Source organism: Phyllostomus hastatus, unplaced genomic scaffold (assembly GCF_019186645.2).
Source record: "Phyllostomus hastatus isolate PE091 unplaced genomic scaffold, TTU_PhHast_1.1 phas_contig_58, whole genome shotgun sequence".
Classification (NCBI taxonomy): Eukaryota; Metazoa; Chordata; class Mammalia; order Chiroptera; family Phyllostomidae; genus Phyllostomus; species Phyllostomus hastatus.
In genome coordinates this window covers 40,008,196-40,025,582 of record NW_025333916.1, presented here as the reverse complement: position 1 = coordinate 40,025,582, position 17,387 = coordinate 40,008,196, and the positions used below count along the sequence as shown (strand labels likewise).

Sequence of the window (17,387 nt, the reverse complement as noted above, 5' to 3'; positions counted from 1 at the left end):
ATTAAACTAGAGAGCCATAAATTATATAGTATAGAAATAAAAGAATGTGAATGGGTCATCATGAAAAATGAATTTGTTTCTTTCTAATTAGTAATGGCATAGCATGGTTGTAAATAATATTATTGAAGAAAGCAAGAAATGATAAACTGAGGGCTATAACATATTGAATCTTTCTTTCTTTCTTTTAAATATACCTATGTCCTCTCTCTCCACTTTACTGGGGACAGGTGGTTCTCATTCTGACCCCTGCTATGATGATAAGGCGTGGGGGTACCCATGAAATGCACAGTGCCACTCCCCATGCAGACGGACTGAGCCCAATTCATTTGGAAGTTGTGTTCAGGAATCAGCGTTTCCAAGAGTCCCCCAGATGATTCGTTGTGGAATAAACAAAGATTTGAGAATTAATCATGTTTTAAGTAATGAAAATTCTAATATACATGTATATTTGAGCTGAATCTTTAGTTTTGAAATTCTCATGCGTTTATATGTGATCTGTTGAATATTTCAGATTCTTTTGGTAAAAATATAGTTGCTCTATGAAATTTTGAGTTAAAAAAGTATCTGTTTAATTCTTACCATAAACCTAGTATGAACTCATTTCTTTTAAAACATGGTGTCAGAGCGAAGGAGGCTGGGAGGTAGAGGAGGGTAAAGGGGGATAAATGGTGACAGAAGGAGACTTGACTTGGGGTGGTGAGCGCACAGTACAACATACAGATGACGCCTTGTAGAATCGTACACCTGAAACCTGTATCGTTTTATTAACCAATGTCACCACAATAAATTCAATGAAAAAACACAATGTGGATTAAATAGGTACTAATAAAATCTCTTCTATAAATACTAGGACATGAACCACTAAGGACGGCCTTTTCTCTGGCTGCTAGTTCCCTGGGGCTGGGGAATAGGATTCTTCCTGCTGTGGCACCTCTGGGCCTTATAGAAGTTTTCTGCTGAGATTTCACATGCTTGGAAAGAACCTCTTGATGCCACTCCATTAAAACAATATACCCTCAACACTTCGTCTCCTCTCTCCTACTCTACTTAATTTTTTTCAGCCTTTATCTTTCTCTCTGTACCTGTCTGCATGTGATCACCTACTTATTTTCAAGGGCAGACACCTGGTCTGTCTTAAGCACCATGGTGTCCTCAGCCCCTAGAAGTTGCCCAGCAGCAGTGTAAATATGTGTTGAATGAATGAATCCATCGAGCGATATGGATTAACTGGTACATAAAAATGATACCTGTACCAGCTAGCATGTAGACATTTATTTGCAAATCAGTCAAAAAATGATAAATGTTGCATATTGCTGGTCAGATGAAAACAGCCTGTTGGATCCTGTGACCCAGTGAAATGTGGGGTGAGGATGAGGCGAGGAAGGCAGTGAGGGATACTTCAGCCCTTTCAGCTTCACAATTATTTTCCATGTCAGCGACTCCCTGCAAGTCTGGTGCTGGCTTCCTGCTAGATTAGCAAATGTTTGTTATCTCCCATTTGCAGGTTTAATTTATGCCATATCTATTTCTAAAAAGGATTCTACCTTTTCTCGGTCATTTTCATATTTCTTCCCCTTTTGGACTTAATTCATTCCTGCGTGCTTTGCAATTATCCATTCCAAAGCAACCCTATTGTTTAAGAAAATAAAAATAAGCTGTAAGATTTACACTTTGCAGTATTTTACAAGAGTATCAACATTTTATCAGTTATAATATTTCAAAATTAGATCTGTGTTATTTTTTTAATATTTCGATGGGTTTTATTAAGACCTGTTTGTTTTTCTCCCAATCTAAAGAATAGTTTCCTGAGTTAACATAATTTGACTCTGAGACTGAGTGACCTGAGAATGCCTGTCACAGGCATACCTGTTTTCATACATAGTCACTCTCATCTCGATCCTCCCACAACTTCATGCCATACAGATGCACGTATTGCTATCTGTAGTTTTACACTTGAGGACGCCATGGTTTGCAGAGACTTGGTGGCTTCCCTTGGTTCACCCAGCTGGTTAGACACAGACCTAGGGCCCAAATCATGTACTTTTATTTTAGGTTATTTGAGCAAAATTGGCTCAAGAAATAGCAGTAGAATTGCCACTTTAGATGCTACTTCTTTTGACTTCAAAGTGTTGAACATCATATAGTTGCACTCGTAAAGCCACCTCTTGTGCGCAGAATTTGATGGTGAGCTGTAATCTCCGGCTTCAACATAGGACTGTCTTGTGCAAATTAGTGGTGGTGCTGGTAGGAAGCCGCCTGTACAGAAGCAGGGGGTACCAGAGGTCTAATGTTCTCTCCAGTGGTCCAGTCTGCCCACCCCTCAATGCCAGAGGACTGAACCCTTTCTCCTGCCCCCCTACCTCCAATGCCACAGTCCAGTGGCCAGCAGCAGGTTGGGTCTGAGCCATCTGAGCATCCATTCAAGTCAGCCTTAGCACCAGTGAGCAGGAGACTGACGTTTTAGGACAAATGGTAGCCCTTGTACAGCCACTGTCTCAGGCCTGGCCCTGCATCAGTTTGTGGGGCTCTTGGAAGTATGGCCTATACAGAGCACCCATGGGCTATTACAATACCCTTTGACACTCCTGAGTCTCAGCCTCTCTTAGCCTGTAAGCTGGCCATTCATTTTCTAGAAGTGAGTCTTCAAACCCCTTGATTTCAGAATCACATTACAGATAAAAATTGCCAGTGGCTGCCCTCTGTAAATCCAAACTGTCTTGTGAAGAGGGGAAGTAGGAAAAGTAGAAAGATACAACGGCATTGAAAGGTTGACGTTGGATGGTGGAAGTGTTGTTGAGGAAACTGGTCGTGCAGCGGTATGTAGACACAAGTGCTGCACGTGCCTGGCCGCTGCCTGCAACAGCAGGGGACCCTTTGCTGCAGTTGCTCTGGTCTGTGGGGTCTGCTTTCCCCTTCCTCTCCAGCGCTCTCATGTTTCCGTTGCACTTCATCACGCTGCAGCTCTGACCCTCATCTTGGTCGAGGTGAGGCTGTCAGAACTTTTTGTCCTGGATATCTGTGACATTTTGGACAAAGTCAGTTTCTCTGGCATTTTTTCTTGTTATGGTTAATAGCATCGTTCCAATTCCTGTGAAAGGCATAAATGCTTACTAATGGTATTCTGAGTCCAGTGAGATGCTGAGGACTCATTGTCAAATAGGCCACAATGGTGAAAGAAAATTACTACTAAAGAAAAGTATATTTTCTTTGAATCAGCAAATACATACACCTACTCATGAACTTTGGAGCATATTCCCAGAAGAGGTTGTGTGAGAAATTTTTTTATTGAAATTGCCCAAAATAAAATAGGTGTTATTAGTATGGGTCTTTCATGAGCACGAGTGGTAGAAAGCATGAATTCCAGAACTTCCACCTTTAACCTTTAACTCCTTGCCTTTCTTCTTTCTCCCAGTTCTCAGTATTTCTTGCCAATACCTCTGCCCACCCATGAGCAACTGAAACCAGATAACAATGGATAAAAAGGAGTGTAAACAACGCTCCTTTTAGAAAGCCTTATCTCATTCAGCTCTGTGCATAATGCTAAAATATGCAAATGTATTTTGCACAAATGTTTCCACAGGGAAACACTATGAACTTACAATTTTATCAAGAACATGCTAATTACAAAGCATGGCATACTATTCAAATATTTAATAATTATACTATTATATTTTTTCTTAATATCGGCACATAGTAAGTATGACATCCACAGAGGTAGACTTTATCTTTAGGTTCCTGTCCCCTGCCTAGGACCATTGGTCATTATTTTCTGATTCATGATATACTAATAAAAATTTTCTAATGCCCAGTAAATGCTAATAATAAGAGGATTTTTACACATGCCATCAGATCATATCACCACCTATAAGGTCAGCAAGTCACAGATACAGAAAACATTTTGATGGTGGCCAGATAGATGGGAGGGGGCCCTGGGGGGTCAGATTGGTGAAAAAGGTGAGGGGAATAAGAAGCACGAATGGACAGTTGCAGGGTAGTCATGGGGATGTAAAGCACAGCATAGGAGTACAGTAGCCGAAGAACATATGTACGTGACCCGTGGACACAGACAGTGGTGTGAGGGTGGCCTGAGAGAGTGGGGAGTGCTGGGTGGAGGGGGCAAAGGGGGAAAACTGGGACAACTGTAATAGCACAAACAATAAAATGCAATTTGTAAGAAAAGGTCAATAAGTCCTTTCATCCCTCATTGTTAGATGTTTTTAGAGGCTTACAGTCAAGAAATGATGATAAAACAGTATCTCTAACTCTTCCAGTGACAGATAATGTTTGTTTAACTATAAAACATCGGGATATACAATTAGCCCTTGCACAACACAGGTTTGAACTGTGCAGGCCCACTTATATGCAGATTTTTCATTCTTTGAACAGTCAACACAAAGTTATGGTGTTGATAAATATAATACTGTGAATGCATTTTCTCTTATGATTTTCTTAATGACATTTTCTTTTCTAGCTTACTTACTTCATTGTAAGATACAGTATACGAGGTTGGTCCAGAAAGTATCCAGCCATGTAATCTAAAAAACAGAGACATTTTTATTGAAGAAGATACAGGTTACAAGAAACATTGTACATAGGACAGTGGTGCCTCAGTCCTCTTGAGAATAGGGAACTTGGAACCTCACACAGTTCCAGTCACCATCAGCTGCCCCTTCATATTTTCCTGAATCTCATAGACTATCTAAAATCTCTTCGCTTTCAAAGGTGATTTTAGCCTTGACTGGTGTGAGTCACTGGACTGAGTGCCGGCCTGAGAACCAAAACATCACTGGTTCAATTCCCAGTCAGGGCACATGCCTGGATTGTGGGCCAAGTCCCCAGTAGGAGGTGAGCAAGAAGCAACCACACATTGATGTTTCTCTCCCTCTCTTTCTCCGTCCCTTCCCTTTTCTCTACAAAAATACATACATACATACATACATAAAAATAAAACATCCTTAAAAAAAAGAATTGCTTAAACTAAAGTGATTTTAGTTTTAAGAAAGCCAGAAGTCACAGGCTGCCAAATCTGGGCTGTAGGGGGGCTGAGTCACCTGGTTGACTTGATTTTTCACCAAAAATTTCTGCACGAGACATGATGCATGAGTAGGCACATTGTTGAGATGAAGCTGTCAATCACCAGTTGCCCATAGCTGCAGCCTTCTGCATCATCTGAATAGTTAACATGGAGGAATGTTAAGGTTAATGCAAAGTTTGATGCAGATTCATTGCTTTACTTGCTCAGTCATTTTGAATGCAATGGCCACACAGTACACATGCTCACTCAATGCCATCTACTGCCCCACTGACTAGTACAGTGAAGTTGTCATTATCCACATTTGTGCATTCCCGTTCACTCTCCTTGGCTGCCAGGTTACATCAATGTCATGGAAACCATTCTCATTATATTAACAATGGCTGGAATTTTTCCAGACAGACATCGTATAATACATGAAACATACAAAATATGTGCCAATTGACTATGTTATCAGTAAGACTTCCAGTCAACAGTAGGCTGTCAGTAGTTAAGTTCTGGGAAGTCAAAAGTTACTCAGGGATTTGTAATTGTGTGGGGAGTTAATCCCCCTAACCCATGTGTTCAATGGTCAACTGTAACAACTGTTTTCTTGCTTTTGGACTTGTAAGTTTTGGGCAATATTATTAAAACCTCCAGAGTAGGAAGAAATGACAGCAGGAACTCAAGGAATATCATATTTAAAATATATTCTTGGAAAATATGAATATAATATTCAGTGTGATATTGGCATGTGATCAATTGGATGCAATGAACCTAATTATGCAAAGCAGTTATTTTGGACTTATCACGCATCTGAACACCACCTAAATCAGGATTGAATTAATTGCTAGTGAAGGCAAAGGGTAAGGAACGTGCCTGCCCTATTCATTCCCTTTCCTCAAAACAGTCAGTGATTTTTATTAACATTGAATTCATAGAATGCTTGGCATGGTTCCGAATCATTCAGAAATTCTCAGTTTTTTACTTATTTAAATTTTAAGCAGCCTGGGTAAAATATATCTGTAAAGCATTTATCTATTGGCAATTTCAAAGCTTTTGAATGGCTTTTTTTCTCAAAAAATACTAGACAAGAATATTGAAGTCCTTGTGGTTACATGATCCTGAAGAAGCAGCCTCATCATTGAGCACTGAAGCTATTGACTTTACAGTGCCCCCCAGTAAGGACTTGAGCCAGCAGGACAGAGGTCAAGCTGTCCACAAAGACCACCAAAATCAAGGAATTCCAGCACCCAGTTCTCTAGGCTGGAGCGGCGAGCTCAGATTTAGGGCTGTTCAAAGGCAGTGGACAGTTGAGTCCTAGCGTGCCATGTGGGTATTAGCTTTGGAGATTCAGCCAAAGGGTCTTCCCTAAAATCAGCTGTGGCCAGATTTGGTTCTTGCGTGTTCTCTACGCACCATCATGAGATAACCGTTTCTCCTTGATGCCCCGTGTGCTTCATTGTCCCTAGGTGTCCTGTACGCAGTCCGCCACAATGGAGATGGTTCTCCTGGCACTTCTGTTCCTGTGATTCTGACTCCACCTCCAGTGAAATACTGGCTCTCAGTGAACATGTTCCCTTTCCTTGTGTCAACTCAACCTCTTAGTCCCCATAAAACTTTATTTGCCCCCATGCGGAGGTTCTCTGGTTTGCTTCAAAGCCTCTTCCCAAACAATGTAACAAAATGAAACATATAATGATTTACAACTACTACAAGGCAAGTGCTGTGTAGTCTCAGTTTATAAATTAAACCAGTTATTGACAACCATTTGTGTCTTCTTTAGAGAAAGGTACACTAACTGTAAATGCTTCGATTTGGAGGGTATGAGTAAAGCAAAATATAACTTAGAAATCATTTTGAAAATATCTGCTTCTCTTAGGGACTTAGGCTGTTGTAAGACTGAACATTCGGGTTCATTCATTGTCCAGGGGAAAATTGCTGATGAGAACAAATTCTGGTTCACTTTTCAGAAACAGCGTACAGATGGCTTGCCATCATGGCCTGTTCGTTGGCTCATGACTTTAGTAATTTCTGTTGTAAAATTTAAGGTGCAAGGACTATGGGATGATAAGAGGTTTTTAGGTTTGACTGTCTACCTGATCCCATTAGTGAAGAAGCCACGTGACATCTGTTAGACTGAGAAAAAAGTCATTTCGGTGCCCTGTTCAGCGTGGATTTCTCTCAGCATGCTCGTCATCCTCATAGGGTGATCAGGTTTGGGAGCAAAGCAAAGCAGCAGGGTGATACCGATAAGCTAATTAGCTTGACATATTTCTACCATTTCATGTTATTCATTTGCTTTTCCGCAAATTTCAACATATTTTGTCAAAAAACAAAATACATTTTGATGAAACAAGTTCTGTTTGCCTGTTGGTCAGGTCTTCACATCTCCGGTTCTTCTGTTTCAGCCGGGTCCCGGGCCTCGTACAGCAGCCAGCACGGCCACCTGGGCCCCGAGCTGCGGGCCCTGCAGTCCCCAGAGCACCACATAGACCCCATCTATGAAGACCGCGTCTATCAGAAGCCCCCTATGAGGAGTCTCAGCCAGAGCCAGGGGGACCCTCTGCCGCCAGCACACACCGGCACCTATCGCACGAGCACAGGTGTGTATGCAGGGCACCCTCCCCAACCGCGGTCAGTGGCCCGTCCGAGTGGGTGGGCATGCTTGGGAGCTTACATAAAGCTCCCTTGTGAGACGGGTGTGTGTGTGTCCATGTGTCCTCTTTCCTTACAAGCATTATGAACTGCTTCTGCCATCCACCTTTGTGGCGATGATGATGGAAACCAAACCGGAGCCCAGTTTACCTCCCTGAGTATGCTGTAAAGGGAAGAAGTGAAAGGGCCACGGGGGTGGTGAGCTTGTTTTGTCAGACAGGCAAATTGAGGAAAGCAGGACTGACGTTTTATTCATCATTATTAACGTACTTAATATCAGTACTCCAAGAAAGCGCAGTCACTATACGGGATGTAAAAAACCTATGTCTAATGCTGGTAAGCATTTTTCTAGTGATGCAGTCTACCTATTTGGCAAGCTTGGGAGAAAAATATATTTACTAAAAAGTAGCATACTCTGTAAGGCAAACTGAGAATTTATCATACACACTATTAGGCTGAATCATATTGTTATTATTTAAAGGTTGGCTATTGGCCATTGCATATGGTTCAATCAATGGTATAACTCTCCTGGATTGAACACATATTTTGAATTGAACACCACCAGAGGCCGCAGGAGAAAGGCACATGTTTTCCCAGAACATGCAACCATTTGCAAAACAACTGGTCAAATGTCATGATTAAATGTACCAGAGAACACTTATCTTAACTATAAAATAGATATAATTAAGATGTTGAGACTTGCTTTTATTATACAGCCTCACATTGCTAAGTAATCTTAGGAAATATTCTGTGGCTGATTTGCGGAGAGAAGCACTCTCTCCTTCCCCCCTAATGATACACATTACCCTGGCCAGGGGCTGGCCGAGGCGTGGGAAAGCGGAAGCTTGGTCGGGCACTTGGCACACGGGCTTCTGCGTCTTCAGACTATTGTACCTTCTAGTTACCATGAAGTAGAGCGTAGCAATTTTGTTAGACTGCATGATGATGCTAAATTACACGTTTTGAAGTCCAGTCAAGCTAAAGTTGCTTTTATAGTTGATTATTGATATTTACATTTCAGCATTTCACTGCATCATAGGAAAAAGGCGCAACATACTCTTCATTTTATTTTTGGCATCATAAATGCCATCCAATGTTAATAACACATATCTTGGTTTAGGTGAAAAAAATGCCCATTTATTCCTCTGTCAGAACGTGTCTCCCCTTCTGCCTGCTAAATCCATACCTGTCTGAGGCTGGGCTATTTCAACATTGAGTTGTTGCATATTATTAACCTAGGTAATTTTTATTCTGATGCATCCCTTATAAAGATGAAGATAAACTCAGTTATGTTAAATATCTAATTTAACATAAGAAATTGACAACAAAAGAAATTATGTTCATTCTCTGTTACCACATTCATATGCTCTTAGAATTATCTCATTAATATACTTCTCGAGGGAGGTAAATGAAAAAGTAGCTACAAAAGACATAAATACTTCATTTGTCAGTGTCAGATTAAAGACAGGGGAAGACCCTCGCACTTTAAAAAACTAACAAACTGTAGAGTCTTTCCGAAGGCAGGGTCGGCAGCCTGGCTCCGGGGCCCCTCCCAGCCAGCCGCCTGTCTCAGTAGCACTCGTGAGCTAAGCGTGATTGTTACATCTCTAAGCAGTTTACAATCAAAAGATGGAATCTAATTTGTGATGTGAAAATGTATATGAAGTCCAAATTTGAGTGTTCATACATGAAGTTTCTGCAATATGGCGCGCCCATTCACTATCAACTTTAGCTGCCTTCCCGCTGCAGCGGCCACACTGAGTCCTTAACAGAGACCAGACAGTAAAGCTGAGAATCTTTACTTCCTGGCCCTTTACAGAAAGGGTTGCTGACCCCGGCCCCCAGCCACTGATGGAGAACCACATGGAATGAATGAGTAAGGGTTCTTCTTTGGTCCCTCCCATGAGGAAAGGCAGCAGGGTCTCCTATGTGCTCCCAAGGGGAAAGCCTGTTTGCCTGGGCTTTTCCTAGGAATGGTTATCTCTGCCCTGACAGAGATCTGCTGAGGTGGCCACATCCAGATGTCTAAGATCCTCTTCCAGCCTGCACCTTGGAACTTGAAACACTGTTGAGGAAATATGCTGACTTAATGCAACACTAGGGAAGTTTCCAGAATTGCATGGGTAGTCTCTTGGGATGACAGGTGGGGAGGACCACTCCACTCCAGCTCCTGAGCATAAAACCACAAACTCTCAGAAAAAAAAAAAAGCTACAAGCTCTCACCCTCCCCTTGTACTTCCTCAGTTAACCCCACCTGCAACTCCATTAACCATCAGATCTCACACGTCTGAGAAAATGCCTATAATATGGATGTATATCTTTTACACAAATTGTATACATATAATGCAATATTATTAAATTATAGATATTAAAAATCCAGATTAATAAAGAAACTTTTTAGGATTGCTTCCCCATGTCCAGGAGGACACCTTTCACGTCCCCGTGTGGTACACACCCCACACGAGAGACACCACTACAGACCTTTAAGAAGGCCAGAGCAAATACTCGCAGTCACAGGTGGCAAACACAAGGCCCGCAGGCTGAATCCAGCCCTCCACCTTGTTTAATCTGGGCTGGCACCTTGTTTCTACCCAGTGGCAGTACCGAACTCCTTGCCCCTAGTTAAGGAGTAGTTACATTTAGACAGTCCTAAAATTACATTTGGCCCTTTGAAGGCAACCTCGAGGCTGATACGGCCCCTGGTGAAGATGAGTTTGACACGCCTGCTCTGAGTCCTTGGGAGAAGAGGACATGTTCTGTGGAGCCTGTCAGACTTGAGGTGTTCAGGCGCCACTGGCTTGTGGCTCAGATTGGTGGCCAAGCGACTTGAACAACCAGTCTTATCCCTCTGCCCTGAAGTGTCAGGCCACTGCAGCCAGTGGCCTGCAGTTGCTCCAGTTTAATTCCCACCACATTTCCACACGATACTTCAGGGAGAGCAGGGCAGGGCAATGGCAGGCCAGGTGCCCCTCCTCGCGGAGTCAACACTTGGGATTGTGCTGATTGGGAAGTGTGCTTCCCTAAACATTAGGGAATTGCTAGACGGTACCACAGTATCAAGCAGGTGAGACAGGATGACAAAAGTACATAGGACGTCGCTACTTTCAGGTACCATTCTAAGCACTTAGAATATATTTAGGAATCCCCGGACCCACCCTGTGAGGGAGGTGCTATTACGGTGCTCACTTTACAGGTCAGAGTACTGAGGCACAGAGATACTGAGTTACCTGCCCAAGGTCGTGCAGGCTGTAGAGAGCCGGTTTGTAAACCTCCACACCCAGGCAGTCTTGCCTCAGAACCTGGGCTCTTAATAGTTATCTCGGTTGGCTGACCCTGCATTTGCAAAACTCATCATTTCAAAACAAAATAGATATAGATTCATTTTCATCTAGAGCTTCGGGATTTTCTATATCCTGTTATTCAGGTATCTGTGAAAGACATGTCATGTATGCGATGCTCTGGGAGATTCAAAGAAGCTTAAATCTATTCCTTGTCCTTGAGCGTGTTCCCTTTTATATCATAGAAAGTCATAAAAATAGGAAAAATTAACTGGTGACGGAAGACAGTATCTTAAGGACCAAATAAATATTCCAGACAAAATTGAAGACAAAGTATTAATAAGAACACTAGACAGCACGTAGTATCTTTCTTTCCTAGGTAACATGTAACTCCAGATTGTGCAAGACACAATCCCCCCCGCCCCCTGCACTCACTTATCCCAAGGCTGCCTTCCTCTGTCTTCCGGGCAAGCAGTGCCCACCCTCGGACATTCAGGGTTGCAGCCATGCTCCCTACCAGCTTGGATTCCAGGCGTTTCCTCCTGGTTCCATGACCCCTCTCCTCTCCCTGCCCGACTCAGTCCTGGGCTGACCCCATCTCTGTGCCTCTTTCACCCCCAACACCACAAAGGCTTTCCTGAGTACTAGACTGTTCTAGGGCTGAGAGATACCCAAGGAGAAGGCTGCACAGAGGATACCAGGAAACAACCGTAGATATGGAAGAACTGTTAAGACTCCCTCAACTTCCCACCAAAGGGGATTTCTCAGCATTGCCCCTCAGGCTCAACCTCCCAGCATCTTTTTCCATCCATCCTCTCGGTCTTCCTTCTCCATCTCTCCTTTCAGCTGCCATGCTAAGCCATTCACCCCTGTGCCTTTATTACAAAGGCTAATGCACATCTCAGACACTAACTCAGACAAGGAGCACAGTCTACTTTTGGGTATTGGGAAAAGGTTCTCTAGGCTTTTCTAAATTAAATCTCCCCAACCATCATGATGGAGACCTTACACATGTGTTTATATACATCTAAATATTACATGTTAAAGGATCAGATGTGCAAATCCTACTTCCCACCTCTTTTTCCATTCCAAGCTTGTAGATGGTGAGACATACGAAGAGGTCCAGGGTTCACACACAAGTAGGCGTATGGAAAGTGCGCTTGGATGATTCAAAGCGTAGCTTCAACCTAAAGCATCTAGCTCACACCTAGGAGATTTCATGCAAAATGACCGCTTTGAGCTGTACTTAGCCCGAACCAAATTAAATACAACTATCAATCTTAAGTAAAAATAAAACATTCATCATACAGGCAAAAGTATAGCAGATAGAAATTTTAATTGGTGCTATAGAGAAAGCACCATAAGGGAATAATGAAAGAACAGACTAGAGCAATAAATAGCAAAGCTTACCTCTTCTACCTCTTGCATAATGATTTAACTGGAATAATTTAGCAAAGAGAACTTAAGTTAATCCCCCCGGAAACCAGATGAGCTATTCATGAAAAGCTTTACAGAGCAAACTCATCTACATGGCAAAATAGTGAGAAGATTTGTGGGTAGTGGTGGTAAGCCTACCAAGCCTGTTGACAGCTGGTAATCCAGAGAAGAATCTTCATTCAAATTTAAACTTACCTAAAACATTCTCAATTTAATTGTGAGCTTAAATAATAATCTAAAAGGGTGCAGCCCTTTAGATGTAGGATACAACCTTTATTAGAGAGTAAGCATAAAAAGAAATCATAGTTGCCCAAAAGCAGCTGAGAAATCAAATAGGATTTTATTCAGCTGAGCGGGCACCGCCACCCCAGACCTAACTCCGACCTTTCGGGCTCAGGCACCGCAGCCACAGCAAGACCAGAACAGCAGACCTCTACCCTACCCAGGCCTAGCAGAAGGGAGTGGGCTGTCAGGGTGGCCCGCCTCCCTGGGCCCGGATGTGCTCTTAGCCGGGAGGCAGAGAGAATGTTAAGCAGCTGCCCACATGCCCCAGGGCAGAAGTAAGCACCACAGCCCCAGAGATCTGCAACCAAAGAGCAGGTCAAAGCCATCTGATTCAGATAAAAAGCACTGAATCAGCCGTGGCCTATGGTCAACAGAACTCCCCAGACGTGACAGCTACTCCTTTCTTGTGAGGTCAGTATATGAAGGGATAGAGAGAAAGAGACAGACAGGCCAGCTGCCATCTGCACTCTCTCCCTGGGCAGGGAGGCAGAATCGTGCAGACACAGACGGCAGCGGGAAAATCAGGCCAGTGAGTAGGACTGTGGTGTGAATACACCCACCTGCTTTTATGGGACAACCAGCCTAACATGTTGCACGATGGAAATTTGAAGAGGCATCCTTTTAACTAGGGTGTCTGTTTAAATAAAACATACCTTTCATCTGGGAAAAGGCTTCTCAAAACCAGGGTTTATACAATGAGCACAGCCAGACAAGGAGTATGCCAGCCTCGTGGATTTGCTCATAGGGAAGTCCATTAAGCAAAAACTGAATAACACAAATTTTTATTTCAAACTCAAGCACATCGATGCCTGCCAACTGAGGAGTCATTTGATTAACACAAATGCTTGACTCTGACAACGTGCCCCCGACACGTCTTTCTAAACTAGGGAAAATGGCCAACGTCTGCTGCAATGACAGACACGTGAATTTCCTCTTAGACCAATGTGATTCTAAGTGAGTGGAGGAAACAAGCTTTCTGTGATGGAAGTGTCAGCTGGTAATAAAGAATGAATTATCATAGACACATTGCAAGGAGAAAGCATGCTGAATATCTTTATGAGGTTGACAAGTATTGCAAACATAAAAAGAAAGAAGGATGTGGGGAAAATATTTGCACATGTGGGCAAAGTATTTTTGAAAATCTTATTCTTCTGCAGTAATAGCTAGTGCTTAATAAAGTTATAGAAGGGTGACATAGAGCCTTTATATTCATAATGTTCTATTACTGTTCTTCAATAACATAAATAACATTTTCAATTAAAATCATCACTCGAGTCCACAAAAATGTGGATGATTAGCAGTTTATTGCTTAGGCAGTGCTGTTACTTCAAACTGTAAAAACTAGTGCTTCCCATTGGAGCAAGTCAAATTAATTCCTGCATAACTTTGTAGTTAAAATTTTTACCTTTTTTATCTAAAAAGACAGGGGCATATTATTACCCAATTGGAGATGTTTAATAAGCCCAATGATAAATAGATCTTTTTGAAGTATATTTTATTGATTATGTTATTACCTTTTCCCCCCTATATCCCCTCTCTGCGCTCGCTGCTCTCCCCAGCCCACCAGCATCCCCCCCTTAGTTCATATTCATGGGATGTACATATAAGTTCTTTGACTTCTCTGTTTCCCAGACCATTCTTCACCTCTCCTACCTATTTTATGTCTACCAACTATGCTTCTTATTCCCTGTACCTTTCCCCACTATTCTTCCCCTCCCCTTCCCCACTGAAAACCTTCCATGTGATGTCCATTTTTCTGATTCTGTTCCTGTTCTAGTTGTTTGCTTAGTATTTGTTTTCATTGTTGTTGTTTTAGGTTCAGTTGTTGATAGTCGTGAGTTTGTTGTCATTTTACTGTTATCGTTTTTGATCTTCTTCAATTTCTTAGATAAGTCCCTTTAACATTTCATATAATAAGGGCTTGGTGATGATGAACTTCTTTAACTTAACCTTATCTGGGAAGGCAAGAACCTACATCCAAGATTACCCTATGCAGCAAAACTATGATTTAGAATGGAAGGGCAGATAAACTGATAAATAGATCTTAAAGCCAGAAAGAACTTCCAGATGCTTACCTGTGTCAATTCACCTAATGTGGTGTAAATAAAAAATCTAACTACAACTAAAGGAAAACAAGAGTGTTTGCTAGTAGAACAGTTCATGGTAAAATTCAGAAATATCAACATCATTTCCAACAATAGTGATGCCATTATTATTAAAAATTATGCATTGAATGTCACTCCCCACAAACATAATAATATCTAATGTTAAAAGATTATCTTAAATTTACCCTTGAATATTTTTCCATTGAATTTAGCATGGATTAACCTATGCAGAGTGCAGAAAATTGGTAGACCTCTACATTTGGGTTCTAAATGATAATATGGTTCAAAATACAGTGGATTGGGTGCTAGTGGTTCCTCATCCCTAAAGCAATAGAACTGAACTCTCTTGAAGAGAGTGTAAGCCATGTTCTTGGACCCACTGCCACCTGAGCCATCTTTATTTTCTGGGCTTGAAGAGGGAATGCATATTATTTAATTAGCTTAGTGCATGCTTAATTTGTATTTATGTAATGTGTAAAATTTTGTTTTCATATTTCTGTATAGACAAATATACAAAAAAGATAAATAATACAAGAACAAAAATGTTTTTCTTCCTTTTGTTGAAACCTACTTTATATCCTCCATAACTTTCTGCATGTGCAAGATTCTTATATTTTATTCTGTTCTTTTTCCCACTGTCAGTAAATAATGCATGTAACCATCTATCATCATCAAAGTACCTGGGGAATGTTTGATTTTATTAAAAAGGATTCCTCGTCCCTCTTTCAAATGTAACCCATAACACATCTCTCTCTCTCCTTTTTCTTTACAAACCAGACCTTTATTTGTGTAGCTCTATGGAAAACAGACAATTTCATGAACAACATAGATACAAGGTGAAGTATCAAGTCACCTGCTGAAGAGGCTACTTCTAAAATCCACTCAAAGGGACCAGTATTGTGGTTCATTGAGTTCTGAGAGCTTATTGAGGGAGAGGGGGCTGTTTGCAGGGCCGATGAAGAGTGTTTACAGAGCTGATGAAGCACCTTCCACTTCAAATGTTTGCCACACAAAGTTTCAGTTGAATAGCGTAATCCTGCAAGGCAGGCAATTTGGTCAACTGAGCTCTAAAACTCCACAAACAGAAAAATGTGTAACAGAACAGGAATTAAGGGAAATACTATATTAAAAGAAGTCTTCTAACAGTGTGACAAACATTCATTTACCCATAGTAACAAGGAGCCATGGTTTGCATAGGCCACATCAGGGTCTGCACAGGGTGGGCAAAAGGGAGAGTCTAATCTGTATGTGTTCAAGTCATTGTTTCCTGTCATGGTTGACATTATAAGGTATTGCACTGTAACATTGCTGATGGTTCATTTGAGGTGTTAGATTCTCACACATTTTTCTTTCCATGCAATCATGTAATCTGTTCTTCCTGTAGTATTTTTCTCTCCCCATTTGTATGGTATTTGACATTATTTTTCCTGCATTGATCAGTCTCTCATTTATTTCCATTGGGAATTGCCAACTTAAATTCTGATTTTATATTTTGAAATTCTCATCAGCTGTCATATTTATTATGACCTAACAAACATTTAACCTATAGATTCAGGAATGCTACTTCAAAAGGGCCACTTTTCAAGGGCCACAGATGCGATTGTCATTTTCTAATATGATCTTTCTCAAAATTGTTTACTGATCTTAGATTTTATAGCCCACCCTCCTTTTTTTAAATATGGTGATATCATTGATTAAACTAAGATTCAAAACACCTTAAAATAAAATGAACATAACTACATATATTTTCATCCATTGATTTTCATAAAAATGAACAATTACGTGTTTCTGCATAAAGATTTTTATATATTGTCTGCATACCTTAATAAATCCAATTTAATATGATATGGCAGAAATTAGTTAACTCATGAATGTGTAATACATTCTTTCTACGTTATAGGTTACTAACTTGTATTGTAAATCCATCTCTTCTCTATCCTTTTAGGAGAGATTTCACTTAATTTTAGGCCTCTGATCATTTTATAACTTTTTCACCATGGTAGGTAATTCAGTAACATGTATCACCGAGGATTTAAAACTCAATCCAGTTTGCAGTGGTGGTTATAAGCATAAACTCTGGAAGCAAAGGGCTTGAACTCCCTCTCTGCTGGATATCAGGCAAACTGGGGATAGTGACATAGTCATAATCACTCTGTGCCTCGGTGTCCCATCTGCAAAGTGAGAGTAAGGTGTTCACTCCTTAGAGGGCTGTTGGAGCAAGTACAAGTCCACACAAATGACACCCCTACAGGAGCTGTAGAGTCTGATGCCAGTGGGAAGGGCCTTTCACCCCAATGCAATATGGCCCTGCTTCCCTTTTTTAACTTTATTTTTTATTTTTCAATTACTGTTCACATACAATATTGTATTAATTTCAGGTATATAACCCAGTGATGAGACATTGTATAACCTACTAAATGATTGCTCTGATAAATCTAGTACACAGCTGGCACCATACATAGTTACTGCATTATTGACTGCATTCCCTATGCTGCACTTTACATCCCCATGACTAGTCTGTAACTACCAATTTGTACTTCTTAATCCCCTCACCTTTGTCACCCAACCACCCAACTCCCTTGCATCTGGCAACTGTCAGAATGTTCTCTGTAC

The 17,387-nt window shown here is 41.3% G+C and overlaps 1 protein-coding gene across 3 annotated transcripts in view; it reads left to right on the top strand.

Annotated features, from left to right (window-relative positions):
* Positions 1 to 17,387, top strand: part of CTNND2 (catenin delta 2) — an 830,908-nt gene that overhangs the window by 472,485 nt on the left and 341,036 nt on the right. For all 3 annotated transcript variants that reach the window (XM_045848256.1, XM_045848255.1, XM_045848257.1), the window contains one exon: positions 7,423 to 7,617. In XM_045848256.1, the coding sequence (XP_045704212.1) occupies positions 7,423 to 7,617 (195 nt within the window). The remainder of the gene's footprint in view (positions 1 to 7,422; positions 7,618 to 17,387) is intronic.